A 24,848-nucleotide genomic window follows, 5' to 3' on the forward strand; every position below is an offset into this window, starting at 1 on the left:
CTGCTTCTTTCCAGGATTTCTGGAGACCTTGTCAGTCATTGCTTTGATCAAAGTTATTCAGTCTTTCAAAGTTGTTTTTTACAGTGTTGTTGTCATTGTATAAATCACTGTTTTCTGCATCCATTAGTACTTTCTAGGATTCTCTGAAATAATCTCTTTTGTTATTTCTTACAGTACAATAACATTTTATTAAATGTGTATATACCACAGTTTTTCATTCAAGGCCCAAGCAATGATCACCTCCATAATTTCTACATCCTTTAATTTAATCTGTCTTTCAGGACTACAAAGTTTGTTTTGCTTGTGACTATTCTCTCCTCTTTTTTTATTTACCCTCCTAAACTTCCTCTTTTCCTATTCCTATGTGTTTCTGTTTTGAGTCTGTTGTATTTCTACATCTGTGTGGGTATGTGTATATAATTCCATATCTTTTAGCCAGTACAAAAAAGAGTAAGATCCACATGATTCCTGCTTGTCCCATTCCATTTTTCTTGTGTATATATTGTTCTCATGCACTCCAATTAATTAGAAATAATACATTGTAGCCCCTCTGATTTTCGATGTTCTTTGTGAGTTTTTACCCCCTGATATTTGTCAGGTTTTTTTTGGATTTATTTTTTATTTTTATGTAATTTTATTTTTTATCATGAACTTAAACACTGCAAAAAGCAGGAAATTTTCATATATACAGCATAACACAAAAGGGGTTTATATAGGTTATTTAGTCACTTCCAAACTGTACTGGTTATCTCTACTTCCTTCTGAACATCATTCTGTTCTCTTCTATATGTTTTAGGCAGGAAAAAAGTTTCAATGGGTCTTTTTTAATGGCCTTCTTTTTGGACATCATTATGGCTAATGCCTTTATTTCATCAATCCACCACTCCGTTAAAAATCAGGAGGAAAGAACAACCTTGTAACAAATAAGCATAGTCAAACAAAATAAATTCATTGTGTCTTTGCATCTTGAGCTTATCACTTCCTTGTTAGGAGGTGGGTAACATACTTCATTACAGCTCCTCTGGAAACATGGTTAGTCATTGTATCAATTGGAGTTCTTATGTCTTTTAAAGTTGTTTTTCTTTTTCTTTTTTTTAATATGTGATTTATTTATTTTTATTAACTTATTTTGATTTATCAACAACCACTTCCAGAAGCTTTTGAGTTTTAAGTTTTTCTCCCTCTCCCCTCCCTACCTCCTCCCCAAGACAACACACAATCTGATCTAGGCTATACATATACATTCTTATTAAATATATTTTCACATTAGTGATATTGTAAGTAAGAATTAGAACCAATAGGAGGAACCACCAGAAAGAGGAAACAAAACGCAACAGAAGAAAAAAAATAGCAAATAGTATGCTTCTATCTGCATTCAAACTCCATAGTTCTTTCTTTGGATGTGGATAGCATTTTCTATCATGAGGTTTGGGAGATGTCTTAGATCCTTGTATTGCTAAGTAGGGTTAAGTCTATCAATATTAGTACCTAGCTCAGTATGTTATTCCCTTCTTGAGCCTAATCTGGTGAGAGTAAGGATCAAACAATGCTCATCTCCCTCCCTTCTTTCCCTCTACTGTAATAGGTTTTTGTGCCTTTTCCTGTAATGTAATTTACCCTTGTCTGCCTCCTCCTTTCCTTTTCTCTCAGTACATTTTCTTAGTTAGATCAGATTAATCTACTTGCTTGGATCCATTTAATCTACTTGATTAGATTTTTTTTATCATTACATCAAAGTTAATTTATATCCACCCCCTTTATGTATACCCCTTTAACATGGTGTAATAACAATACAGTTCTTAAGGGTTACAAGCATCATCTTCCCTTGTGGGGATGTAAACAGTTTGCCCTTATTAATAACATGTTGTTTCTTTTTGCCCCATTTACCTTTTTATGTCTCTCTTGAGTCTTGTATTTGAAGATCAAATTTTCTATTGAGCTCTGGTCTTTTTATTAGGAAGGTTTGGAAGTCCCCTATTTTGTTGAATATCCATCTTCTCCCCTGAAAGATCATGCTCATTTTCACTGGGTAGTTGATCCTTGGTTGTAATCCAAGTTCCTTTGCTCTACGGAATGTCATATTCCATGCCCTAAGATCTTTTAATGTGGAAGCTGCAAGTTCCTGTGTAATCCTGACTGGTTCCACGATATTTAAATTGTTTCGTTCTGGCTGCTTGTGGTATTTTCTCTTTGACCTGGTAATTTTGGAATTTGGCTACTGTGTTCCTTGGTGTTTTCAATTTGGGATCTCTTTCAGGAGATGATCGGTGGATTCTTTCTGTGGCTATTTTATCCTCTGGTTCTAGGATCTCAGGGCAGTTTTCCTTTATGATTTCCTGAAAGATACTGTCTAGGCTCTTTTTTTTTTAAATCATGATTTTCAGATGGACCAATAGTTTTTAAATTGTCTTTCCTGGATAGATTTTCCAGATCAGTTGTTTTACCAGTGAGGTATTTTACATTTTCATCTATTTTTTCATTCTTTTGTTTTTGTTTGACTGATTCTTGCTCTCTCATAGAGTCATTAGCTTCCGTTTGCCCAATTCTAATTTTTAACAAATTGTTTTCTTCTATTAGATTTTGTACCTCTTTCCCCATTTGGCCAATTGTATTTTTTTAGGGACTTGTTTTCTTCAGTGTACTTTTTTTCCAGTTGACCAATTGTATTTTTTAAGGATTTGTTTTCCATAGTTAATTTTTTGTTTGTTTTTCGCTAGGCAATGTGGTTAATTGACTTGCCCAGGGTCTCACAGCTAGTAAGTGTCAAGTATCTGAGGCTGGATTGAACTCAGGTCCTCCTGGCTCCTAGGCTGGTGCTCTATCCACTGCACCACCTAGCTGCCCCCAACAGTTAATTTTTGTCTTTCCTTTTCCAAGCTATTGACTCTCTCTTGCATACCTCTCATTTTCCCATTTTTTCTTCTACCTCTCTCATTTGGCTTTTAAAATCCTTCTGACCTCTTCTAAGAAGGCTTTTTGGGCTTCAAATTAGTTCATATTTCCTTTTGAGGTTCCAGATGTAGGTTTGTTGACAGTGTTGTCTTCATCAGAATTTCTGCCTTGATCTTCACCCTTCCCATAATAATAATCTTTTGTTCTTTTCTTTTTGCCCGTGGGGTTTGCTTATTTCCTGGCCTTCAAAGAGATTGAGCTCTCCTGCTGGGGAGCAGAGGGCACTGTCCCAAGCTTCTTGTGTTGGGAGCCTAGGGCCTGGTCACTGGCTTTGTGTTCTGGGGCTTCCAATGCTGGCAGTTGGAGGCTATAGGTTTCTGGCAGCTTACCTAGTGTTTGCTGGAATCAGCAATACTGGAACTCTAGGGGTAGGATTGGGTAGTGTGGTTCCTGGAGATTTCTTGCTCACCTGGCCCTTTCCTTCCTTTCACTTTCTCCAGCTCCTTTCAGATGGATGTTATAGTATATGTATCTGCCTTGGGCCCCTTAGAGCACTGCTTCCCTTAGTTTTGCTGAGGCACTGGGAGAGCCGGTTGCTTTAGAATGCCGAGGCACCTGGTGGTTTTCCAAGCTGATTTCTACTAATTCCTCCACCCTCACTGAGGCACTGGGGTTCCAGGTGTTGGTGTTTGCCTGCTCTACTACCTGGGTTTCAGGATCTCCTCCTGGTATTCTAAGGCAGTGCTTTCCGCTAGCTTGCTGGGATGCCTCCTGTTCTGTACTGCTCCCTTTCCCCCAGGGCAGGAGGGGCCTTTCCTGATAATCCTTCAAGCTACCTGGGCTACCGGACTTCTGTACCCCATCTTTCTTCTGGTTCAGCTGTTCCAGGGTTTTTCCTGGGGCAATATTTTCTGGGCTTTCAGAGGTTAATATGGGAGGGTAATAGCAACTTACTTCTTACTCTGCCATCTTGGCTTCTGGAAACGGAAATCCCTATTTGTCAGTTTTTATAAAGGTACCATGCACAGCTTAGAAATAAGTATACTCATTTCTGTTCCCATTTAGCATTATCTAGCAGTCTTATCTCATTTGTCTTTCCTAAAATTGTATTTATCTCCTTAAATTCTTTCTTGCTTATTTTTGTGGTTAGAGTTGTCTAGATCTGAGAGGGGTAAACTGAGGTCTATACTTTTACTTTTCTCCTGTAACTCATTTAATTTTTCCTTTTAAGAATTTATATGCTATATCATTTGGTACTACATATATGTACAATATTGATATTTTATTTTCTTTGGTACCTTTTAGCAAAATGTAGTTTCTCTTTTAATTTTTTTCCCATATTCATTTACTTTCATATATTTTATTAAGTATGTAAGTACTGCTTTAGAATATCTCAGGATGCTAAGGGTAGCAGTATTTCCTACTTAATCTTGTGCTCCCAATATTGATCTTTGTGCCTGTTAGCTTTTTAGCGCAGCCGTAATATGCTACTATTTCATTTTTCGCACTTTACTCTTTTTAAAAAAAAATTTTTTTTAATTAATTTTTTTATTTTTAGTTTTCAGCATTCACTTCCATAAACTTTTGCATTTTAAATTTTCTCCCCCTGCCTTACTGCCTCCCTCCCCATGATGGCATGCAGTCTGATATAGGCTCTATATACACATTCATATTAAACATATTTTCACATTAGTCATGTTGTAAAGAAGAATTAAAACCAATGGGAGGAACCACGAGAAAGAAGAAACAAAACAACAAAAAGAGAGCAAATAGTATGCTTTAATCTGCATTTAGCTTCCACAGTTCTTCCTCTGGACGTGGACAGCATTTTCTATCATGAGTCTTTTGAAGTTGTCTTAGATCCTTGCATTGCTGAGACGAGCCAAGTTTCTGAAAGTTAGTCATCGCATAATGTGGCTGTTACTGTGTACAGTATTCTAGTTCTGCTCACTTCACTCAGCATCAATTCATGTAAGTCTTTCCAGGTTTTTCTGAAATACCTCCCATATGTTATTTCAGGCCACTTCTGGGAGCACTTCTGGGGGAATTCTAGTCTAAGCTTCTGTTCTTTTATTTTTTATTTTATTTATTTCGTTATTTATTTATTGGGTAGGCAATGGGGTTAAGTGACTTGCCCAGGGTCACACAGCTAGTAAGTGTTATGTGTCTGAGGCTGGATTTGAACTCAGGTCCTTCTGAATCCAGGGCCGGTGCTCTATCCACTGTGCCACCTAGCTGCCCTTTCTGTTCTAGGACTCCTGCCCTTATTATTCTGTTGCTTCTGTGTTGGCCTAAAGGCTAGAACTGAGTCATTTATAGCTACATTTCCAGAACTTGTTTCTTACTCATTACTTAGCTGCAGCTCCTCTTGCTTGTGACCACTCCTCTACCCCCTGGATCTGTGACCCAGAAGTGGATAATAGGTGACATCTGCTAGATGGCACCCATTCCTGCACCCCATACTCATTCAGGAATCCAGTGCAATATTAGTCTGCTTTGGTGCTTTTTTTGTATTAGTGCTCTATCTTAGTCCCTGTTTGCTACAATCCTTTATGTACCTACTGCCCACTTTCTCCTGCCCGGCCCCCACCCCAGTGTCAACAGGCCTCTCTATCTCCCTAAGCTGCCCTTAGCTGAAGTGACTAATTGTGATTTCTTCTTGGCTTTTTTCAGTCAGAATTCAGTTTTAAACCTTTTCAGGTGATAGGCTGGGTGAACTGGGCAAAACCACTTCTTACTTTTTCTTCTTGCCACTGCTACTCTGTTCCTCCATTGGAGGAGGACTACATCATTAACACCATATCATGCCTTTCTTTTTTACCTTTTGGAATATTATATTCTAAGATCTCTTCTCATTTATTGTAGAAATTGTCAGATCTTATGTAATCCTCATTAATGGTTATTTGGTACCTGAACTGCTTCTTTCTGGATGCTTATATTTTTTCTTTGACCTGGAATTTCTGGATTTTGGATGTGAGCTTTAATTTTGAGGTTTAATTATTGTTTTCAGGAGTCTGATGATTCTAAAATTATACCTCCTTGACTGATTTTCCACATTTATTGTTTTTGGTAGCAGATATCTTATATGCTCTTTTTTTTCTTCAGTTTTTTTTCCTGTTAATATTTCTTACTGTTTCGTGTAGTCATTGATTTCTTTTTAATCTCTTCCAGTTTTCAGAGAGGCCTTTACTCAGGGAAGATTTACTACTTTTTAATGCTAAGCTTTCCTTCCCATTCTTTTTTCTAGAGTATTTCATATTTTAACCAGGTATCTGGCCGAACACTGAGCCTTCTGAGAGGCTCTTAGCTTATTTGCCTGAGCAAGAGCTTTGACTTTTCTGGTACTTTCCTGTTGCCTTCAGGCTTTTTGCTAACTTGTTGTGCAGTTCTGTGGTGGAAGAAGTTTCTTACTGTAGTTCCTTATTGGATTTCTTTTTTTTTTTTTTAATCTGGTGCTATTGTTGCGGTCTGAGAGACTGAGACCCTTCAAAGACCGGAGTACAAGACAGGGTCATCTGGAATGAATTCACAGACACAAGCATTCTTTGAGTCAAGTTGGCAAAGATTTAATGTTACACTATACAGTGGGCAAGGATTCTTAAGGAACTGAGGATGGAGCTAGGGTTTATATGGAAAAGGGCATAGGAAAGGAATGCCAGGGATAGCAGCTAGGTAATCTAAAGGTCCAGGTGTCTTCGGGAGCTATGGATGGGAAAGTGTAGGGAGTATACCAGACTGGGAGGGAGTTGTCAGAGACATGGATCTTGGGAATCTGGTGGGAGGAAGAGTCCCTGGGCCAACCAGGGACAAAAATCCTTCAGCCAGGCACCCCTCTCTCTGCCCTGATTAGCAACAAGGGAAAGTTTTCTCACAGGACAGGAGCTTACTAAGGAATTGAGAGGCTTCTAGAGACATGATCTTAGGGGTGGGGCCTGAGCAACTCATCGCTCTCTCACCTAGCTTTGTGTAACTGCACCAGAAAGAGAGATAAAGTGTTTTACTGAGGCCCACCCATGAGTAATTGTTAGGTATAGTGTCCTTGGGCTGGAGGGAAATTGCCAGGGATAGTGTTTTTGAGGCCAGGGAGAAATTGGGGTCCAAGCACCCCATCACTATTTTTAGGTTTTTGCTGGAAGTAAGGGTTTTGCCCGAAGTAAGGGTTTTGGAATCTCCATTCAGGCAGCCATCTTATCCAGAAAACCTGTTCATATGTTCTGTTGTGCACTGTAGCTAAGATAAGAAGGAAAGTTTAATTTGGGAACATTGTTATATTATATCTACGATGCCCCAGATCTGTCAGGATATAAAACAAATATATAAGACTCTGAAAATGAATTGCTGCAAATGCATCATGCATGCATGCATTATTATACGTTATCAGTTGGGGAATGGCTGAACAAGTTGTCATATATGAATGTAATGGAATACTGTTGTTCCATAGGAAATGGTGAACAGGCGAATTTCAGAAAAACCTGGAAAGACTTATTTGAAGTGAGCAGAACTAGGAGAACATTGTACACAGTAACAGCAACATTGTACAATGACTGACTTTGTTAGACTTAGCTCTTCCCGGCAATGCAGTGATCTAAGACAATCTCAAAAAACTCATGATGGAAAATGCTATTCACATCCATAGAAAGAACTGTGGAGTCTGAATGCAGATCGAAGCATACTATTTACTCTCTTTTTTTTTTGTTTGTTTTCTGTCTCTTGTGATTTTTCCCTTTTGTTCTGATTCTTCTTTCGCAACATGACTGATGTGGAAATATGTTTAATATGATCATACATGTATAGCCTATATCAGATTGCATGCTGTCTTGGGGAGGGAGGGAGAAGTGGAAGGAAGGGGAAATTTTTGAACTCAAAATCTTATAAAAGCAAATGCTGAAAACAAAATAAATACATAAATAATTGAAAGACCCCAACAAAATAAAATAGATTAACCATTGAGAGAGAGAGAGAGAGAGAGAGAGAGAGAGAGAGATCAGCTAGTCCAGAGATTCTTAATTTTTTTTTTTAATCATGAACCCCTTTGCCAGTCTGGTATAGCCTATGGACAGCTCAGAACAATGTTTTTTAACTTTATAAAATAAAATACTTAAGATTACAAAGGAAAACAGTTACTGAAATAATATTACCAGATAATATAAATAATAATACCAGATATTTTTCCAAAATCCCCCACAAGTGTACAGAGCTCAGGTTAAAAACCTCTGATCTATCTAGTCCAACCCCTTTTTCTTATAGATGAGGAAACCAAGATGAGTGGGGAAAGAACTTAGCCAAGGTAATATGGGGGGCATCGCTCAGTGGCAGAGCTCATTTGATTTTTGAGAGAACCCTGGATTGTGATGCTTTGTGAATTTTCTGTCATAGGCTCAAACCGTCCAAGTTGCTGAAGTTGAGCCTCAAGCCCAGCCACAGCCTTCACCAGAACTCCTACTCCCCAATTCTCTGAAGCCAGAAGAAGGTCTTGAAGTATGGAAAAGTTGGGCCCAGACTAAGAATGCTGAACTAGAGAAGGATGCCCAGAACAGACTTGCACCCATTGGCCGTAAGTGTATTTGGGGCTGGATAGTTTCACTGCCAACTCACTTTTCACTCCTGGCATGTAAGAGGGCAGAGGTCTGGCGGGGTAGGGGCAGATGGGGGACGATGACGACAGCAAAAGCAAATCTTATAGATTCTTTTTCCTTCTCTTATCCCACATTAGTCCGTTTATATTACTTATTTCTTTGGGAGGGAAAATGTACACTTCCTAGATGATATAAGAAATCCATGGAATTGATCACAAGAGGCATTATAGGTAGTACAGAGTTTATAAACATTGAAACTTTATTCCTGTCCTGTTAACCACTTGTTTGGAGCCCTTGAGCTATTATTACATGCTTAACCATTTAATGCATTTTGTATTCTTTGGCAGATGCATCTCAAATGTATATATTGAAAGTTAGATTGAACAGCAGATCAGTCCAATTTGTGGCAAATGGTCAAGACCTGGGAGATTATTCCAAGTGAGGGAGTTAACCTTGTATGGGTGAGCCTGCAGGATAGGGAGGGAAATTCTTGGCTCATGTTGGCCATTTCTACACAACAGGGCCCAAATGGTATTTAACAGCAGGCAGCATAGTGTAGTGGAAAGAGGATTGGACTTGGAGTCTTAAAGCTCTGCCAGTTAGTAGCTATGTGATCACTGGGCATGTCACTTAACTCCTCTGAGCTGTAGTTACCACGTCTCCAAAGTGGGGATAATCATATCTATAGTGTTCTCCTGCAGGGTAGCTGTAAAGCTTAAATGAAATACTGTTTTAGAAAGTGCTTTGTGCACTTTAAAGCACCATGTTGTTGTTAGCTATTATTATTCCTCTGCCATATAATGCCCATATATGCTCCTGTGAACTTTCTTAAGTTGTCTGTCTCTATGATTTCATCTCTTAGGTTTGTATGGAAAAACCGTCTGTATGATTGGGCATTTGGGGCTTACTTGCAAGTATTTTGCCAGTCTTTGGTAGGGGGAATAAGAGGAAGGAAAGAAGGATTTGTTGGCACCTACTATGTGTCAGGCACTATGCTTAAGATTTTACAAATATTATCTCATTTAATCCATACTTTATAAATATTATCTCATTTAATTTTCATGAGAGGTCAGTGCTATTATTATCCCCATTTTACAGTTTGGGAAACGTAGGTAGACAGAGGTTAAGTGACTTACCCAGTCACACAGCTAGTCAAGTGTCTAAGGCTGGATTTTAGCTCAGGTCTTCCTGATTCCTATATCCACTGTGCTACCTACCTGCCTCTGATAGGAATGGTAATTCTCTTCTACAGCTGTAATAAGTTCCTAGTAATGGAGTGGAATTGAACAGGAAGAGGAAACACCGTGGTCATAGCTAGTTACAGTGAATTTGCTGGAAGCCTTAAATTTGTATGTCCTGACTGTGGCTCGGTGATCGGGGTTTTTAATGGCACAGGCACAGCTGGTCCACTTGCTAATCTTTGTAACTTCCTTTTCAGGTCGCCAGTTACTGAGGTTCCAGGAAGATCTTATCTCCTCAGCTGTGGCAGAGTTGAATTATGGTCTGTGCTTAATGACACGGGAGGCTCGAAATGGAGAAGGTGAACCATATGATCCAGATGTGCTGTACTATATCTTCCTGTGTATTCAGAAGGTAGGAGTCAGAAATCTTCCCAGAGTCGTGTTTTTATCTCTTCATTCCAGCTAGGATTTGCATGAAGGTAGAATAATAGGGGTGGTTGGGGTTTTTGGTTCAAACTGCATACTTTGATTTTTTTTCATTGAAAACAAAGTAATATAATGTCAGATATTTATTTCTCACTCATGACTCTTTTGATTTTTATTTAACACTTTATTTATTTAATTTTTTTATTTTTTAAGGCAGTTGGGGTTAAGTGACTTGCCCAGGGTCACACAGCTAGTGTCAGGTGTTTGGTCTGAGGCTGGATTTGAACTCAGGTCCTCCTGACTTCAGGGCCAGTGCTCTATCTACTGCACCACCTAGTGCCCCCTATTTAACACTTTATTTAATGGAAATTGATGAAATACTCTATAGATATCCTTTATGTTCATTTTAACCCAAAGTTTGTGCTACTTACCTGCCTTCTTCTTAACTAGCTAATGAAAAGGTATAACATTTTGCTTGATGGGCTCACTATCCTTTACGCTATAGAAATGTGTTTTGTCTCAGGTGCATTTATGACATTTTGTTATAAAGCATAGTGGGAGAACTAAATTTTAACCTTAAGTTTCAGAAAACAGATACAGATTTTAAGCACAACACAACTTATGGCATGCAGCTCAGTATAGTAAAAATAGTTCTGAATGAGGCAGGAAATCTGGGATCTACCTGTGTGGTCATGAGATAATTCATATAGATCATAAACTAGAGCCTGAAAGGATCTCAGGATTCAGCTAGTCCAAACTCTCATGTTTTTGTTTGTTTTAACAGGACATTGGTTTGATTTCATTGGTCTAGGGGACTTAGAGAATTGCCTGGGGGTACTGAGGGTAGATGCGTTGGCCAGCGTCATGCTGCCACTGTGTTTCAGAGGCCAGACTTGAATGTAGCTCTTTATCACTCTAAGGTAGGTACAGAGGAAGAAGCTGAGCTCTAGAGTTGGAATGTGACTTGCCCAAAGTCACTCAGGTAGCAAGCACCAGGTGAGATTTGAACCCAGGTCTTCTGCCAACATAGCCTATGCAACTCCATTGTTTCATGCTGCCTCCTGTAAGTCTCTTCAATCTTTCTGAGCTTTTACAGTGATGCCCTTTCTGTGAAATGGGCATGATAGTAACTACTGTATATGTACTTCGTGGGGGTGATTGTGAAAATCAAAAGAAATAATTGATAAAGAAGATAATGGCCCTGAAAGAATAGAATGGTGTTGCTATAGAAATATAGGATTTAAAATTGCGAAAAACCTTTGAAAAATTAAACAGTACAAGAAATTTTGAGAGGAGAAGGAATTGGCTAGGCTTAGAGAAGGGTTAAGTAAGCTGGGATATTGAAACCTAATTCCAAGGTGCCCCTTGTTTAGTCTGCTGTACAGTTTAGCTTATGTGTTTTATGGGCAAGGACTATCTTGCCTTCCTGAGAGGTTTTATCAAGCCTCTTGTCTTTTTTGGATGGAAAGATAAATTAAATTTTTATGAATATGTCCATTTAATGGGAAAATTCAGAGCAAGTGCAGAAAAGGGAGCAGAGAGTCTGCGTTAGAAGGACGCAGGATTGGACTGCCAACTCCTCAACTTCCTGCATATAGTAAACAGTGAAGTGGATGAGAAGATCACAAAAGAAAGAAGCCCCTTCTCGGAGGGCTCCCCCTTCTCCTAAGGACACATCCTATCTCAAGAAGCATGTGGGTACTTGAAATTCATGGGCAGGAAAGGGGATGGAAGTTGTGCACACAATATTGCTAAGGCAGAAATAACACCAGATGCTGCTGTCCATCAGCAGTGACTCCCACAGTAGGGAGAGTGTCCCCTCCCGTTCTCCACCCCCACCCCACCTCTGCCTCGGTGCAACCAGCAGCCTCCAGCAGTTATTGACCAAGAGATGTCCTTGGCCATGGAGGAAGCCTACAGTCTAGCATATTTCTCTTACTGTGTTTTTTGGGAGATAAACACACCTTCTTTGGAAAAAGCTAACCTAGAAGATTGCTGGTTTCTACTGTGACTCTGTTTCTTTTGTAGTATCTTTTTGAAAATGGCCGAGTAGATGACATATTTTCAGATCTCTATTATGTTCGATTCACGGAGTGGCTTCATGAAGTTCTGAAGGACGTTCAACCTCGAGTTACATCTCTTGGTGAGTTATCCTCCTGGCCAAAGTGACTTGTTTCCTGGCGCTATCTTGAGTTCCTGAAGAGAGAAAACAAACGTGGGTGTTTTAGGACCAAGATGATCTTTATCTGAATTATTGACAGTCTTTCCCTTTCCCTGTTGGGGTATTTTGCATTAACACTTCTATCACCCACGTAGGAAGAGTACTTGGAAGTTAGTAAAATCCTCCTCAGTTTTGTCCCATGAAAACTTGTGGGCAACACAAAATGTGTGGGGATGCCAGGATGAAACATAAACTTAAAAACATTTCAAATCTCAAGCTTTTTCATGTGGTTTATCATGTTTAAGAGAATTATGGAATATTTTAAGACAACAGTCATGGTGTGGTAATACTCAAATAAGATGAACATATGTCAAGTGCTTTGCCTGCTTTTTGCATATTACTTGTTTTTTATTCATTTTGGCATCACTGGTCTTGGGTTTGAAACATTGCTCTCCTACTTATGTAACCTTAGGCAAATGAGTTCCCCTGTATAGGTCATTATTTTCTTCATCTCATAAATGAGAGTGTTAAGAGTATCTGCTCTCTAAGGTTCCTTCCAGATGAGTCCTATTAAACTGGTAAGTTCTGTTTTAGTTTATGTGAAGGAATCAGCAAGCATGGTGATACGACTAAATGACAAAATTACTTAAGGAATGGATTGGGTAAAGGAAAGTGGCTGGCATGAGAGAGCCTATGGGAAGAAATGTACCCAGAAGTATCTTCAAGCACATCCTACCTTTCCTCAGGGACCTTCCAAATGCTGAAGCCCTTTTATTTCTGTTTGCCATCTCATTGTGTACTTTGTAGTCCTTTCTGGAAATGATGGAATTAATTCCATTCTCCTAGGCCCACTAAATGTACTCTTTTTTTCTGGAAATAGATTCAGAGAAAAGCCAGACTGTATAGAGAATATGTGTGTCTTCACCTACTGTAGTGAGTGTGCCCCATCTGCTGAGCTAGTTAGGTGAGAGTATACACCCAGCTCCTAGTTATGACACAAGCCTAAGTCAGTGTCTTGGCCCTGAGCCCTCAATTTATAGTTGATCACTATCCAGTGGGCATGCCAGGAATAGGCAGCTGGCCAGTAGTCTTCGCCCCTAGAAGGGTCTCTGGAGGCCAGCACATTGGGAGAAGAATACTTGGAAGTCTAAGGATTCTGTTATGTGAAAAAGGCATCTAAAATAAAATAGACTAGAACTACTGCCACAGAAAGATAGTCCCAGGTAGCTCTCACCACTTATGGAGCTTCCTTTCTACAAGCCCAGGGCAAGTACCTCTTTGTGCTCAGCACTATCACAAAAGGTAGTTCAGCTGATGGGTCATCTCTGCCTTGGCCTGGAAATGGGGGAGTTAGTAGTCCAAACTAGTGTGAACTAATCCCCTTTTTATCACTTAATATGTTTGTTATCTGATGCACCAAGGAGGTTTTTTAGGGCTGTAGATAGGAGACCTGAAGACAGCTTAAAGGGAATAGAAGGTCTTGAGCTAAAGTTGGGAGTGCTGTCATCACTCCATGATCTTTAATACTATGCATTCCATTTCTTCCACTTTGTTCTCTCCTGTTGACACACATTGTTCCGTGTGTCTCTTTGACACACCTCCCATATCCATGTTATGACAATACTCTCTTATTGTAGGTTATGTCCTGCCCAGCCGTGTGACAGAGGAGATGCTGTGGGAGTGTAAGCAACTAGGGGCTCACTCCCCCTCCACACTCCTCACTACGCTCATGTTTTTTAACACAAAGTAAGTGTTTCTGGAGATTGGGAGCCTATATATTGAGTAGTAATTGCACTTACAGAGACGCAGAAGAATGGTGTATTAATGCTTATTAGGCAAGGTTTTCTTTCTGCCTCACTGCCTGACACCCAAGAGAAAGATCCAAGATACTGATCAGCCTAGGTCAGGATGAGAGGAACCCAATTTGTTTCTGAAATTGTTTATTTTTTTTTTTAGAACCCAAGTTTCTCTGTGCCCCAGGGTGGTGAGCCAGAATCTGCCTATATAGCTATTTAGGTTTCCCAGCATCTTTTAAAATTTTTTTGTCTGACCTCAGAAACGTCTCTGAACTACTTGTGGTCAGTGGGTGAGTAAAGTCCTTCCTACATCCTTCTCATGGGTGTCTCTTCATTTAAATATCTCCTTACTTTATGATTTAGGTACTTTCTGTTGAAAACAGTAGACCAGCACATGAAACTGGCGTTTTCCAAAGTTTTACGACAGACAAAGAAGAACCCTTCAAATCCCAAGGATAAGAGCACAAGTATCCGGTATCTGAAGGCACTTGGCATACACCAGACTGGCCAGAAAGGTAGGAGGGTTTAGCCTTTTGGGTAGTAGCAGACCGTATCTCCTGTGGTGCTGTGACAGGACTTACTTTGGGATGACTAGGCAGAAAATAACCAACCTACTCTGGTTGTCCACTACCCCTCCACCCTCTACCCCCCATTTTGCTGATCTACTGCAGGTAGCAACTGAAAATTGGTCCTTGTCAAATCCTGTAATCCTTAAACCCACTTCTGCCCAGCCAGGTGAGAAGCTCTAACTTTATCCTTGCAAAAAGCAAGAGTTCCAGAGAAGGCAGTGTGAGCTCCATGTTTCTTCCTAAATGGTGAAAGGAGATGCCTTCTGGCTCACTGATCTGAGGTGTGGGTGTGCGTGGGATCTGGAGCTGTCTGTGTCTTTCTCTCGAGCTGTGTTTTAGCCATACCTGCAGAGGAGCAGTCTGACACAATATATGTGGTGGGGGTGGGTTCTGTAGTTACAGATGATATGTATGCCGAGCAGACTGAGAATCCAGAGAATCCACTGAGGTGTCCCATAAAACTCTATGATTTCTACCTCTTCAAATGGTGAGGCTTCTTTCTGTTTGTTGGGAGGGAAGAATTTGATCCCTGGGGAAAGGAATTCTCATGGCTGAGGTATTAAGGAAGTTTCAGATCCTTCCCAACACTGTAATGTTAAACATTAAATAACACAAAGATAAAACATTTCCATTTTTTAAGTAGATTTTTATTGATGACATTTTTTTTATACTGCTCAGATTTCTCCTCCATGTCCTTCCCCTTTCTGGAGAGCCATTCTTTAGGACAAAATATCTTAAAAAGAAAAAGAAGGGGCGGGGGGGGAATCCAAGCTGATGGATATATTAAAAAAAATCTGCCAGAGAACATGTTTTCTGATGCACTTTAGTAGTATATGAAGTACAGTATTTCTGCTTATTTCTGCCGTTGTGCCACTACTTTTTGCTCTCCTTTTTCCCAGAGAGTGAGGAATCCCATGGGGTATCTGGAGCTCTGCGCTCGTTGAAGGGAATCCAAGAGAAAAACAGTGCGGGGGAGTCACTTGTCAGGTTCAGGAGTGAAGGTCTGATTTAGCTTTAATATTTTTCCCTTTTCTTCAGTCCCCAGAGTGTGAAAGGCCGAAATGACACATTTTACCTAACACCCGAGCCAGTGGTGGCACCCAACAGCCCAATCTGGTATTCAGTCCAACCCATCAACAGAGAGCAAATGGAACAGATGCTTACCCGGATCCTGGTGATACGAGAAATTCAGGAAGCTATTGCTGTGGCAAATGCCAGTAACATGCACTGAGCATCTCCTTTCAACCAAGATGGGGAGAAATGAGGAAAAACTGTACAGACTTTCACACTAAAGAAGAGGCCTCAATTTTTTTTCCTGTTTTTTTCTTTTTTTCTTTTTTTATTGGTGTAGTTTATGAAGCCCTTTTAGGCTGCTTCTGTTGAAAAGAAAATATAAAAATAAAACCTACCCACCATGCATCGTCATAAACGGTGACAGACTGTTGTGCCTGCCGGAGCAATATATTTCTAAGAAAATTGGACACCCTGGAAAGTTGCTGGCTAACTTTTTTTTTTCTTTTTGTTGGGGCCTGGGGAACGGTCCTGGACTGCAGAGGAGAAACTATGACCCCTTCCTCACCTCCAGAGAGAACAGAAATTATGATGGATCTCCCTTCCTGCCCCAGGGAGCCTGCCATGCTTGCCTTCCCCAGGGTCCTTGGCTGGCCCTGACTGTCTCTGGTGTAGCCATGTTCTTTTTCTTTCTTTGTGCTCAGACATTAACTTGGCATCTTCATGGAAGAAAAATAAGGGGAGAGAACTTCAATTATGATTTATTAAAGACAATTTCTATTCAGCCCCGTTAAGACAAATGACATTTTAGATGTTAAAGTAAAAACTTTACCATGCTTTTTTTTTTTTTTTTTTTTTTTTTTTTTTTTGGGCCTAACATTGAGGCCTTAAAACTTGAGGCACATGTGCCTGATGGAATTCTTGTAACATACACTTGTGTATCATATAAAGATACAACACTGTTTCTCTTATGTATTCTTACTCTAGTTGTTTATTAAGAATGACAAGCACGTCTTTTCAACATGCTATTGAACAATGCGTCTTTATTTGGGAAGGGAGAGCAAAACATAGGGGACCGGGTTAGGGTTGTTTTAACTCCTCTTGGTTTGCCATTTAGTAGAGATAGAACTCCATTCCTCTCCAGTGGTTATTTCTGAAGGAAAGGTCATAGAATTTTGGACCTGAGATAACATCTATTCCTACCTGATTGTTTTATTGAGGCCTAAAGAGATTGAAGTTAACTTAACCAGGATCACACAGTGGCAGAGGTGGGACTCAAATCCAAGTCTCTTGACCCCAAGTCCAGTGTTCTTTCCAAGTTAGAGAATGTCAGGGTTGGAGGGTAGCCTAGGTCTAGGATTAAATTCACTGGGAGGGAAAGTACCTCCTTTGGTGCTACTAAGCACTGTGTGAGTACCTAAAATGTTCTCAGATTTGTTTTAGAATTGTTTCTTAACTCTCCTAAGGTGTATAAAGTATTTCTGAAAACATTTGGGGGAAACAAGTTTCCTTAATGCTAATCTGAAGAGAAAGCTACCCCCAATTCAGTAGCTCCCTTCCTTTCTCCCATTGTTGTAAATGAGCTTTAAAGTGCCATGAGGAGTCTGGCAGAGAGAAGAGTTGTGTCCTGCTTAAAGTCCATGATAACAGAATGACACATCTTGGAGAAGAATCTTGCTTGGTCACCTAATAAACCAGCCTCTGTATGGAGGATGTGGCCTCAGCTGCCTGCTCTCAAGTCATCCATGTGAATAGGACATCTCCCTGGCTGATATGATTATAAGACAATGAACTTCAGCTCACGGGGAGAGTAACCATAGCCTTTTGTTTTTGATGTTTCTGTTTCTTGACACCTATAAACATCTTTCTTACTCTTCTGTTCATAAATGACTACTTTTTTATTTGGCTTTTAACATTGCCTTCATTTTGCTTTATTTTTGAGGCTGAACAAACAGTATTGCTTCATGAATAGTACCTCTGTATCTAGAGCTACAGCTCTATCCTGACTTTTATGGTTGGATTTGTAAATATTTACACAGTGGAAGTTGGCTGTTGGGCCAGGTAGTGGGAAGCAGTTCAGTCTATTCTATTAATAATAGTTAATATTTATATATCACTTTAAGGTTTGCAAAATGCTTTACAAATATCTCATTTTCACAACAACTCTAAGATGTAGCTGCTATTATCTTCATTTTAAAGATGACACTGAGGCAGGTTAAGGGACTTATCCTTGGCCACAGCTGGTGTCAGAAGCTGGATTTGAACTCAGGTCTTCCTGGGTCTAGGTCCACCTCACTATTCACTGAGCCACCCGAAGATCTTGACTAATCTGATTCCATCCCCAGCTCCTTACGCCACTTATTTAAACACCTCAAAAGTTAACCCCCTCATGCTGAGTCAGGGACAAACATTTTAACAAATTCTAGGAAGTGCCCCATTCTCCCTAGTTCCTTGTGTCTTACTTAAGGCTATTGTGAGCAGAAATACCAAGCAAGCAACTTGTGAATTTGCTCATCTGGTTATTTCTTGTTATAGCAGGGCCCTGTGGGAATGACCACAGGACCTGTAAATTTAAGTTAAGTAATGGTAATTTTTTTTTTAAGGCTGGGATTTTGACAGCTACATTAAGGAACGAGGGAGGCAAGGGGACAGGATGACAATGAGACAGGAAGTGAAAGCTGGGTTGCTCCGAGGACGGGACATGAATGACTATAGGGGATTAACACAACCCCAGAGCCTCCAGCTGTGCTGGACTAGTTATTTGGAGGTTCTAATCCAGGCCCACTTTACAGTTGAGGAAACTAAGACGCAGAGAGTTTAGTGCCCACGGTCACCACGCAACAGGCAGGGCCTGGATTTCACCTCGGGTCCTGGGTGTAACCCAGTTTGAGAGTCGTTCTGTGGATAGAACACCTGAGGCCAACAGATAGAGGGCATGACTAATTTTCCTGACTTCCAGCCCCAAGCTCCGCCTTAGATTCCATACCGCGTGACGTTCACGACTAGAGTCCCGCCAGGGAATCTCACCTCCAGAGACTGACGCTCCGGGTACCAGAAGCACCCTCCCTCCCCCTTGCTGGGAGCGTGTGTATCTCTTGCGCAAGCGCCATCCCGATCTTAGCCGGCCTTCGCGCGCCCCGCCCCCTACGTTGGGGGGGGGCGTGCGCAGCAGGACCCCACCATTCTCTTCGCCCGGACGCAAGCGTGCGCGCGTGCGCGATGCCGTGACGCCACGGGCACGCCTCGCGCTCCTGCGCCGTGACGCAGCGGGCGGGTTTATATTGGCGGCGCCGAGCTTCCTTTGGCCTCTGCGGGAGAAGCATCAAACCCTCGCTGCACTATCTTGGTCTCCCGCCAGCCCGGTCCATCTCCTCCTCCTCCTCCTCCTCCCCCCTCCCCGTCCCGTCCCTGCCATGGCAGACTATCTCATCAGCGGCGGCACTTCTTACGTTCCAGACGATGGGCTCACGGCGCAGCAACTCTTCAACTGCGGAGATGGGCTCACGTACAAGTGAGGGAGGGGTTCGGCCGCGACTTCCTGGAGTGGCGGGGGGCGGCGGTGAGGCGGGAACGGGACAGGGCCCTGGAGTAGGAGGAGCGGGAGAGCCTCGTGATGGGGCTGGGACCCCAAGCTTCCAGCCGGGGGCCGAGAGGGTGGTCCTCTCAAGTTCATTAAGGGGTCCGAGAGGAGGCGGGTCCCCTTTGGGAAGTTTTGGGCGTGACCCTTGGTGGGTGTGTGTATGGGGGCGAGTATGAAGACTTCAGAGTCTGGAAACTGGACCCCCGCGGGGAGGGAGGCGGGGGCTGGGGGCAGTGTTCTCTCCTGTGCGGGGCTGGGAGGGAAGGAGCCAGTGGCTGGAATTTCAGGCCCAAAATATCCCTTCTCCCGGCACATGGAGCTGTCACTCGCCAGCCCTGGGCCAGCTCTGATGACCTCAGAGGAAAGGGACAGCAGAACAGTTTGGGTACTGGAGATGATAGGGAGAGGGTGGGGAATCCAACCCAGGTGATCGAGGACCACTTTGGGAGGGGAAGAGGGGAATTTATTCTCGTTCATCCCTGAGACCTGTCATTTAGGGAGAGGGGCCGGGCTTGCAATCTTCCCCTCACTTGTCCCTTTGGCTGATCCCTCTTTACAGTGACTTCCTCATCCTCCCGGGCTATATAGACTTCACAGCAGACCAAGTAGTAAGTAGGACCCCAAAACGCTATGTTGTGGGGGAGGGGGGATAGAGTAACTCACAATGGAACACATATGGAGAGGGCACTAACTTCTCTCAGTCTGGGCTGGTTCTCTCCATGTTGACCAGGCCTACTTCTGTCCTCAGGACCTAACTTCAGCACTTACCAAGAAGATAACCCTGAAGACCCCACTTGTTTCATCCCCAATGGACACAGTCACCGAGGCTGGGATGGCTATAGCTATGGCGGTAAGTCTTCTGAAGGCAAAGAAGTAGGGAAAGAGGTTTGGGTGCAGAGGATAAATTGACTTTTCTCTCTGTTTATCAACAGCTGACAGGAGGTATTGGCTTTATCCATCACAACTGCACCCCAGAATTCCAGGCCAATGAAGTTCGCAAAGTGAAGGTCAGTTTGGCAGGGCTCTTGATCAGAGGTGGTCCTGAAAATTTTCTTTCTTTTTTTTTTTTTCTTTTAAATGCATGGATACTGCACACATGCAAAGTCTGTCAGTACAGGAGAGAGATGCTGGGTACTGCACAGAGAGGGCTAATAAAGTTCACTGGCTGAGGTTCAGGGTGTTTTGTAACTTTGGTCACTGCAGCCATGCAGGGGGAAAAAAGACAGTTTGTGACTTGACACGTGGGCACGTAAGGAGATTTCCTGTTTTCAACATCTGGTCTTCTGTCTTTCTTCTAGAAATACGAGCAGGGCTTCATCACTGACCCTGTGGTCCTGAGCCCTAAAGATCGAGTCAGAGATGTGTTTGAAGCCAAGGCAAGGCATGGCTTCTGTGGAATCCCAATCACAGACAATGGCAAGATGGGCAGCCGCCTAGTAGGCATCATTTCCTCTCGTGACATCGACTTTTTCAAGGAAGAGGAACATGACCGTTTGCTGGGCGAGGTTTGCTTGGGCAGGAACTGGACTTTGTGTAGATTTCTGTGGCCTTATCCCCAGGGGCAGACTAGGCATGGTCACATTCCTATGTGGGAAGGGCAGCTAGTTTTTAAAGTCAGGTCTGGAAAAACTTGGGTTGAAGTCCTGATATTTGTTACTTTCTAGTTGTGCATCTCTGGGCAAGTCATCTTAACCTCTGTAAAATGGATAGAACAATTCCTACCAGGGAGATTTGTAATTTTTAAAGTACTCGAGAAATTGGATTTCTTTGTTACTTTGGGGAATCTCAGTATAGTGGGGATTATTGACTAGGATGTCCCTGAAAGATGAGAAAGGTCAAGAAACTCCTGTCTGCTGGGCGTCCAAGATCAATGTCTGTTTCATCAGATCATGACCAGGCGGGAGGATCTAGTGGTGGCTCCTGCAGGAGTCACGCTGAAGGAGGCCAATGAAATCTTGCAGCGGAGCAAGAAAGGTAAGGATGGGGTATATGGGTGATACGGGGCGGGGTGCGTGGTGAGACTCCAGTTGTCCCTCACCTGTGTCACTTCCACTGCTCCCCAGGGCAGCTACCCATTGTGAATGAGGATGATGAACTAGTAGCTATCATTGCCCGCACGGACCTGAAGAAGAATCGGGACTACCCCCTGGCATCCAAGGACACCAAGAAGCAGCTGTTGTGCGGGGCAGCCATCGGTACCCATGAGGACGACAAGTATCGGCTTGACTTGTTGGCCCAGGCCGGTGTTGATGTGGTCGTGCTGGTGAGCAGGGAAGCAGGTGGGAGGAAATGGAGCCAGCCATGTACTGGCTTGGCTGTTGCAGTTACCAGGGTTAACTATATCAGTTCTCCCTCCCCATCCTAGGACTCTTCCCAAGGAAACTCCATTTTCCAAATTAACATGATCAAGTACATCAAGGAGAAATACAACAACCTCCAGGTTATCGGTGGCAATGGTGAGGCTGGGCAGAGCAGCAGTCAACATTTTGAGAGCTAATATTCTCTTCTCCCCCCCACCCCCACCCCAATCTCTCCACCCCGACTCAGTCCTGGGAGCCCTAGTGATTTGGACCTGCTCAGGGGCCAGATTCTTTCCACTTCTTGGGCTCTGGGTGAATCACAGGCCTGCTCAAATAGGCTTGTTGGGGTCCTTTCTCTGAAGTCTCCATGGGGGCTGAAGGGAGCTCCACTCTGAGGCATTTTATCTCTCCTCTACAGTGGTGACAGCTGCACAAGCGAAAAACCTCATTGATGCTGGAGTAGATGCCCTGAGGGTTGGCATGGGCAGCGGCTCCATCTGCATTACACAGGAAGGTGAGAGCAGGGCTTTTTGTGGGCCCCCAACATCCCCAGGGCAGCAATGGGATTTCTCTAGGAATGGTTCCCTCAAGGAGTGCCCACTCAGCTGGCTTCAGACAGAGCCAAACAGGTTCCGAAGGTCTCCTTTGCCCAGCTTCTGTGTGGCTGAGACCTGGATGTCAGGGGCCTAAAGTCCCACTTAAGGCAAGGGGGATTCTAGAGAGGGATGGGAACTAGGCCAGGCCTTTGCAATTGTTCTCCCATTGGCCACGTCCCTGGGTGTATCTAGCAGCTTCCTCTGCCCCAGTAACACATTCACCCTTCTGACTCCACTCTCTGCCAGGCCTGGTTTCGCTCCTGCTCGCCTTTGCTCAGCTCTGCTCTTCTCTTTCTAAACTCTGGTCTGTTTGTTTTGTTTAGTGGCTCCCAAGATCCCTCCAGACATAAAGTCCCACAGCCCTAAATGCCCTTCTACTGTCACGGGCACCTATAGTAAGTCCGGCCTGGCCGGCCCAGGCCCCCTGGCTGACCACTGCCCGGCTGCTTGGTTGACTTTGTAGCTGTAGCTCCCTGGGTTTGTGGCGCTGACAGTGTGTGTTGCGGGGAGGCGGACTGATTGATGGGCAGGAAATCTGCCTTGGGCTGCCCTTAGATGGAGCCCCTAGGCCCCTTCCCCCTCTCCTGTGCACCCCTGTCTGAAAGAGAGGGACTCGTGGGTGATTCCTCCAAAGCCACCCTCATCTGAGGTTTGACTTAGGTCCCTGCACTTCTTAGAGTTACTTCCATTGACTAGGTAGGAACAGGATCCTTCCATCCCTCCCTTCCTTCCTTCATTCCTACAAACCCTGGCTAAGCTCTTACAGAGGGAAAGGCCCAGGTGTGGGTCGAGCTGGCTTCAGAGGGAGGGTTGTGTAGTTGAAGCTGTTGCCTGCTGTGTGACCACTAACCTGCACAGTCTCTCCTGTGCCCATGACCACCCTGTAGCCAGAGCCTGGTGGGAGTCGGGGTTGGGGACCTGATAGGAAGGACAATACTGCGACTTCATTCATGAGCCTCTTTAATTATCCAGTCTCTGTCATAGGAGAGTATAGTAAGTACTACTCTTTAGTGAGGAGGTCACCCCAGCTCCACTGCCCTAGTCTTGATGAAGGCCTAGCCAAGGGCACTCGGAGTAACTTAAGTTTGGCTGCTGGGGTGCTATTCTGACAAATATACTCAACTGAACTGACCCTGTTTTCTCTGTCTCCTCTCTTAGTGCTGGCATGTGGGCGGCCTCAGGCGACTGCTGTATACAAGGTCTCAGAATATGCACGGCGCTTTGGAGTCCCCGTCATTGCAGATGGCGGCATCCAAAACGTGGGCCACATTGCCAAAGCTCTTGCCCTTGGAGCTTCCACAGGTAAGCACCCCCTGGGTCTGAAGTAAAAAGTGCCTTGGACTTAAAATCCCAGCTCTTCTCTTATGCAAATCCTAGTCTCTCTTTTGACCAGATTATCTCTAAGGTTCTTTCCTGCTTTAAATCCTATGCGGACCAGACAGGCAGGAAGATACTGAGAAAGGGCATGGGTTAGGCCTCCAGCCATATGGCCCATAGAGAACCTACCCTTCCTGTACACATGGAGGCTGTATGTGCCATGGGGACAGGAAGTCCAAGGAGCTTGGTGAGCAGAGGCTATCTCTCCCTACAGTGATGATGGGTTCTCTGTTGGCGGCCACCACAGAGGCCCCAGGCGAGTACTTCTTCTCTGATGGGATCCGGCTAAAGAAATACCGGGGAATGGGCTCCCTCGATGCCATGGACAAGAACCTCGGCAGCCAGAACCGTTACTTCAGGTGAGGGAGGCTAACGGCTAGCTCCACCGTGGTGCTGAGGTAGGGGCTTTCTGGGCCAAAACTGTCCTGGAAAGCTGCTGCTTCACACCTTCCTGTTGTCCATCCCTCAGGGTTTCGATGGAGAGTGTTTGTTTTCTTTGAGAGAAAGGAAATTGGTGTGAAAGGAAGAAGCGGTTTCTGAGTTTGTTTTTCCTATGGCTTTTGGCCAACCCCTTAGTTTGCTTCTTTAGAAGACAGGAGGGCAAGGAGGAGTCCTGTGTCCACTTCCAGGCTGTTCAGCCCACAGCTGTGCTGTGGGGTAGATGGGTGGACCCTTCCAGCTCTTCCTTCTTTTCACCCACAGTGAAGCAGACAAAATCAAAGTGGCTCAAGGGGTGTCTGGGGCCGTGCAGGACAAAGGGTCCATCCACAAGTTTGTTCCCTACTTGATTGCTGGCATCCAGCACTCCTGCCAAGATATTGGTGCCAAGAGTCTAACTCAAGTCAGGTAAGAAGGATGGGCCTTGGACCCTCTGGGGCAGGGCTGTGCCCCAGCTTGGGGTCAAGGAGAGCACAGAGCTGGCCCATGCTCACTGGCACCTTTGTTCTTCAGAGCCATGATGTACTCAGGGGAGCTGAAATTTGAGAAGAGGACCTCATCTGCTCAGGTGGAAGGGGGTGTCCATGGACTCCATTCGTAAGTGTCCCACATCCCATCTGCCTCTTTCTTGGGCCACTACAGGTACCTCCTACTATTTTTACGTAGTCTTTTCTTTTTGCCCCACAGGTATGAGAAGCGGCTCTTCTGAGAAGTGGCCTTGTTTGCTTTTACTGCCTCTCACCTCTCCCTCTCTAGGTTTTTCAATAAAAAGCTGGATATAGTCGTCTGTGGACTTTTGTCATGTAGGGTGAAGGGAAAGAAGGGGAGTAGGGGCTAGGCTAACACAGGGCAGTTTCTGCCATGTCATTTCCGGGATTTCACTCTGCCTCTGCCAACGCAGTCATTCTGAGAAGAGGGCTGCTATATGTAAATCCAGTGTCCACT

General features: G+C 43.5%; 2 protein-coding genes across 3 annotated transcripts in view; both read left to right on the forward strand.

Annotated features, from left to right (window-relative positions):
• The window catches only part of QRICH1 (glutamine rich 1), an 85,801-nt gene extending 69,166 nt beyond the window's left edge, over positions 1-16,635 (forward strand). For both annotated transcript variants that reach the window (XM_027836974.1, XM_027836973.1), the window contains exons 4-10: positions 8,269-8,446; positions 9,907-10,061; positions 12,104-12,218; positions 13,874-13,982; positions 14,396-14,547; positions 14,998-15,088; positions 15,640-16,635. In XM_027836974.1, coding sequence (XP_027692775.1) covers positions 8,269-8,446; positions 9,907-10,061; positions 12,104-12,218; positions 13,874-13,982; positions 14,396-14,547; positions 14,998-15,088; positions 15,640-15,832 — 993 coding nt within the window. In that variant the 3' untranslated portion in view covers positions 15,833-16,635. The remainder of the gene's footprint in view (positions 1-8,268; positions 8,447-9,906; positions 10,062-12,103; positions 12,219-13,873; positions 13,983-14,395; positions 14,548-14,997; positions 15,089-15,639) is intronic.
• A 2,265-nt stretch (positions 16,636-18,900) lies between these two features.
• On the forward strand, positions 18,901-24,687 carry IMPDH2 (inosine monophosphate dehydrogenase 2). Its single transcript, XM_027837167.1, has 14 exons — positions 18,901-19,123; positions 19,752-19,800; positions 19,941-20,042; positions 20,125-20,199; positions 20,491-20,697; positions 21,079-21,166; positions 21,256-21,455; positions 21,558-21,648; positions 21,911-22,006; positions 23,247-23,390; positions 23,680-23,824; positions 24,168-24,311; positions 24,417-24,500; positions 24,591-24,687. The coding sequence occupies exons 1-14, from the start codon at positions 19,026-19,028 to the stop codon at positions 24,610-24,612; spliced, it is 1,545 nt and encodes a 514-aa protein (XP_027692968.1). The 5' UTR covers positions 18,901-19,025; the 3' UTR covers positions 24,613-24,687.
• Positions 24,688-24,848: the final 161 nt, after the last annotated feature.

The sequence above is a fragment of the Vombatus ursinus genome, unplaced genomic scaffold (assembly GCF_900497805.2).
Source record: "Vombatus ursinus unplaced genomic scaffold, bare-nosed wombat genome assembly UNPS02014820.1, whole genome shotgun sequence".
Lineage (NCBI taxonomy): Eukaryota > Metazoa > Chordata > Mammalia > Diprotodontia > Vombatidae > Vombatus > Vombatus ursinus.

What these genes read in the sequence shown, in the direction of transcription:
- IMPDH2 (XM_027837167.1), top strand. Translation starts at nt 19,026, where the DNA reads ATGGCAGACTATCTCATCAGCGGCGGCACTTCTTACGTTCCAGACGAT. An exon ending in GGATGGCTATAGCTATGGCG is followed by an intron (nt 20,043 to 20,124) that starts GTAAGTCTTCTG and finishes GTTTATCAACAG; the next exon opens with CTGACAGGAGGTATTGGCTT. An exon ending in CCAGGTTATCGGTGGCAATG is followed by an intron (nt 21,649 to 21,910) that starts GTGAGGCTGGGC and finishes TCTCCTCTACAG; the next exon opens with TGGTGACAGCTGCACAAGCG.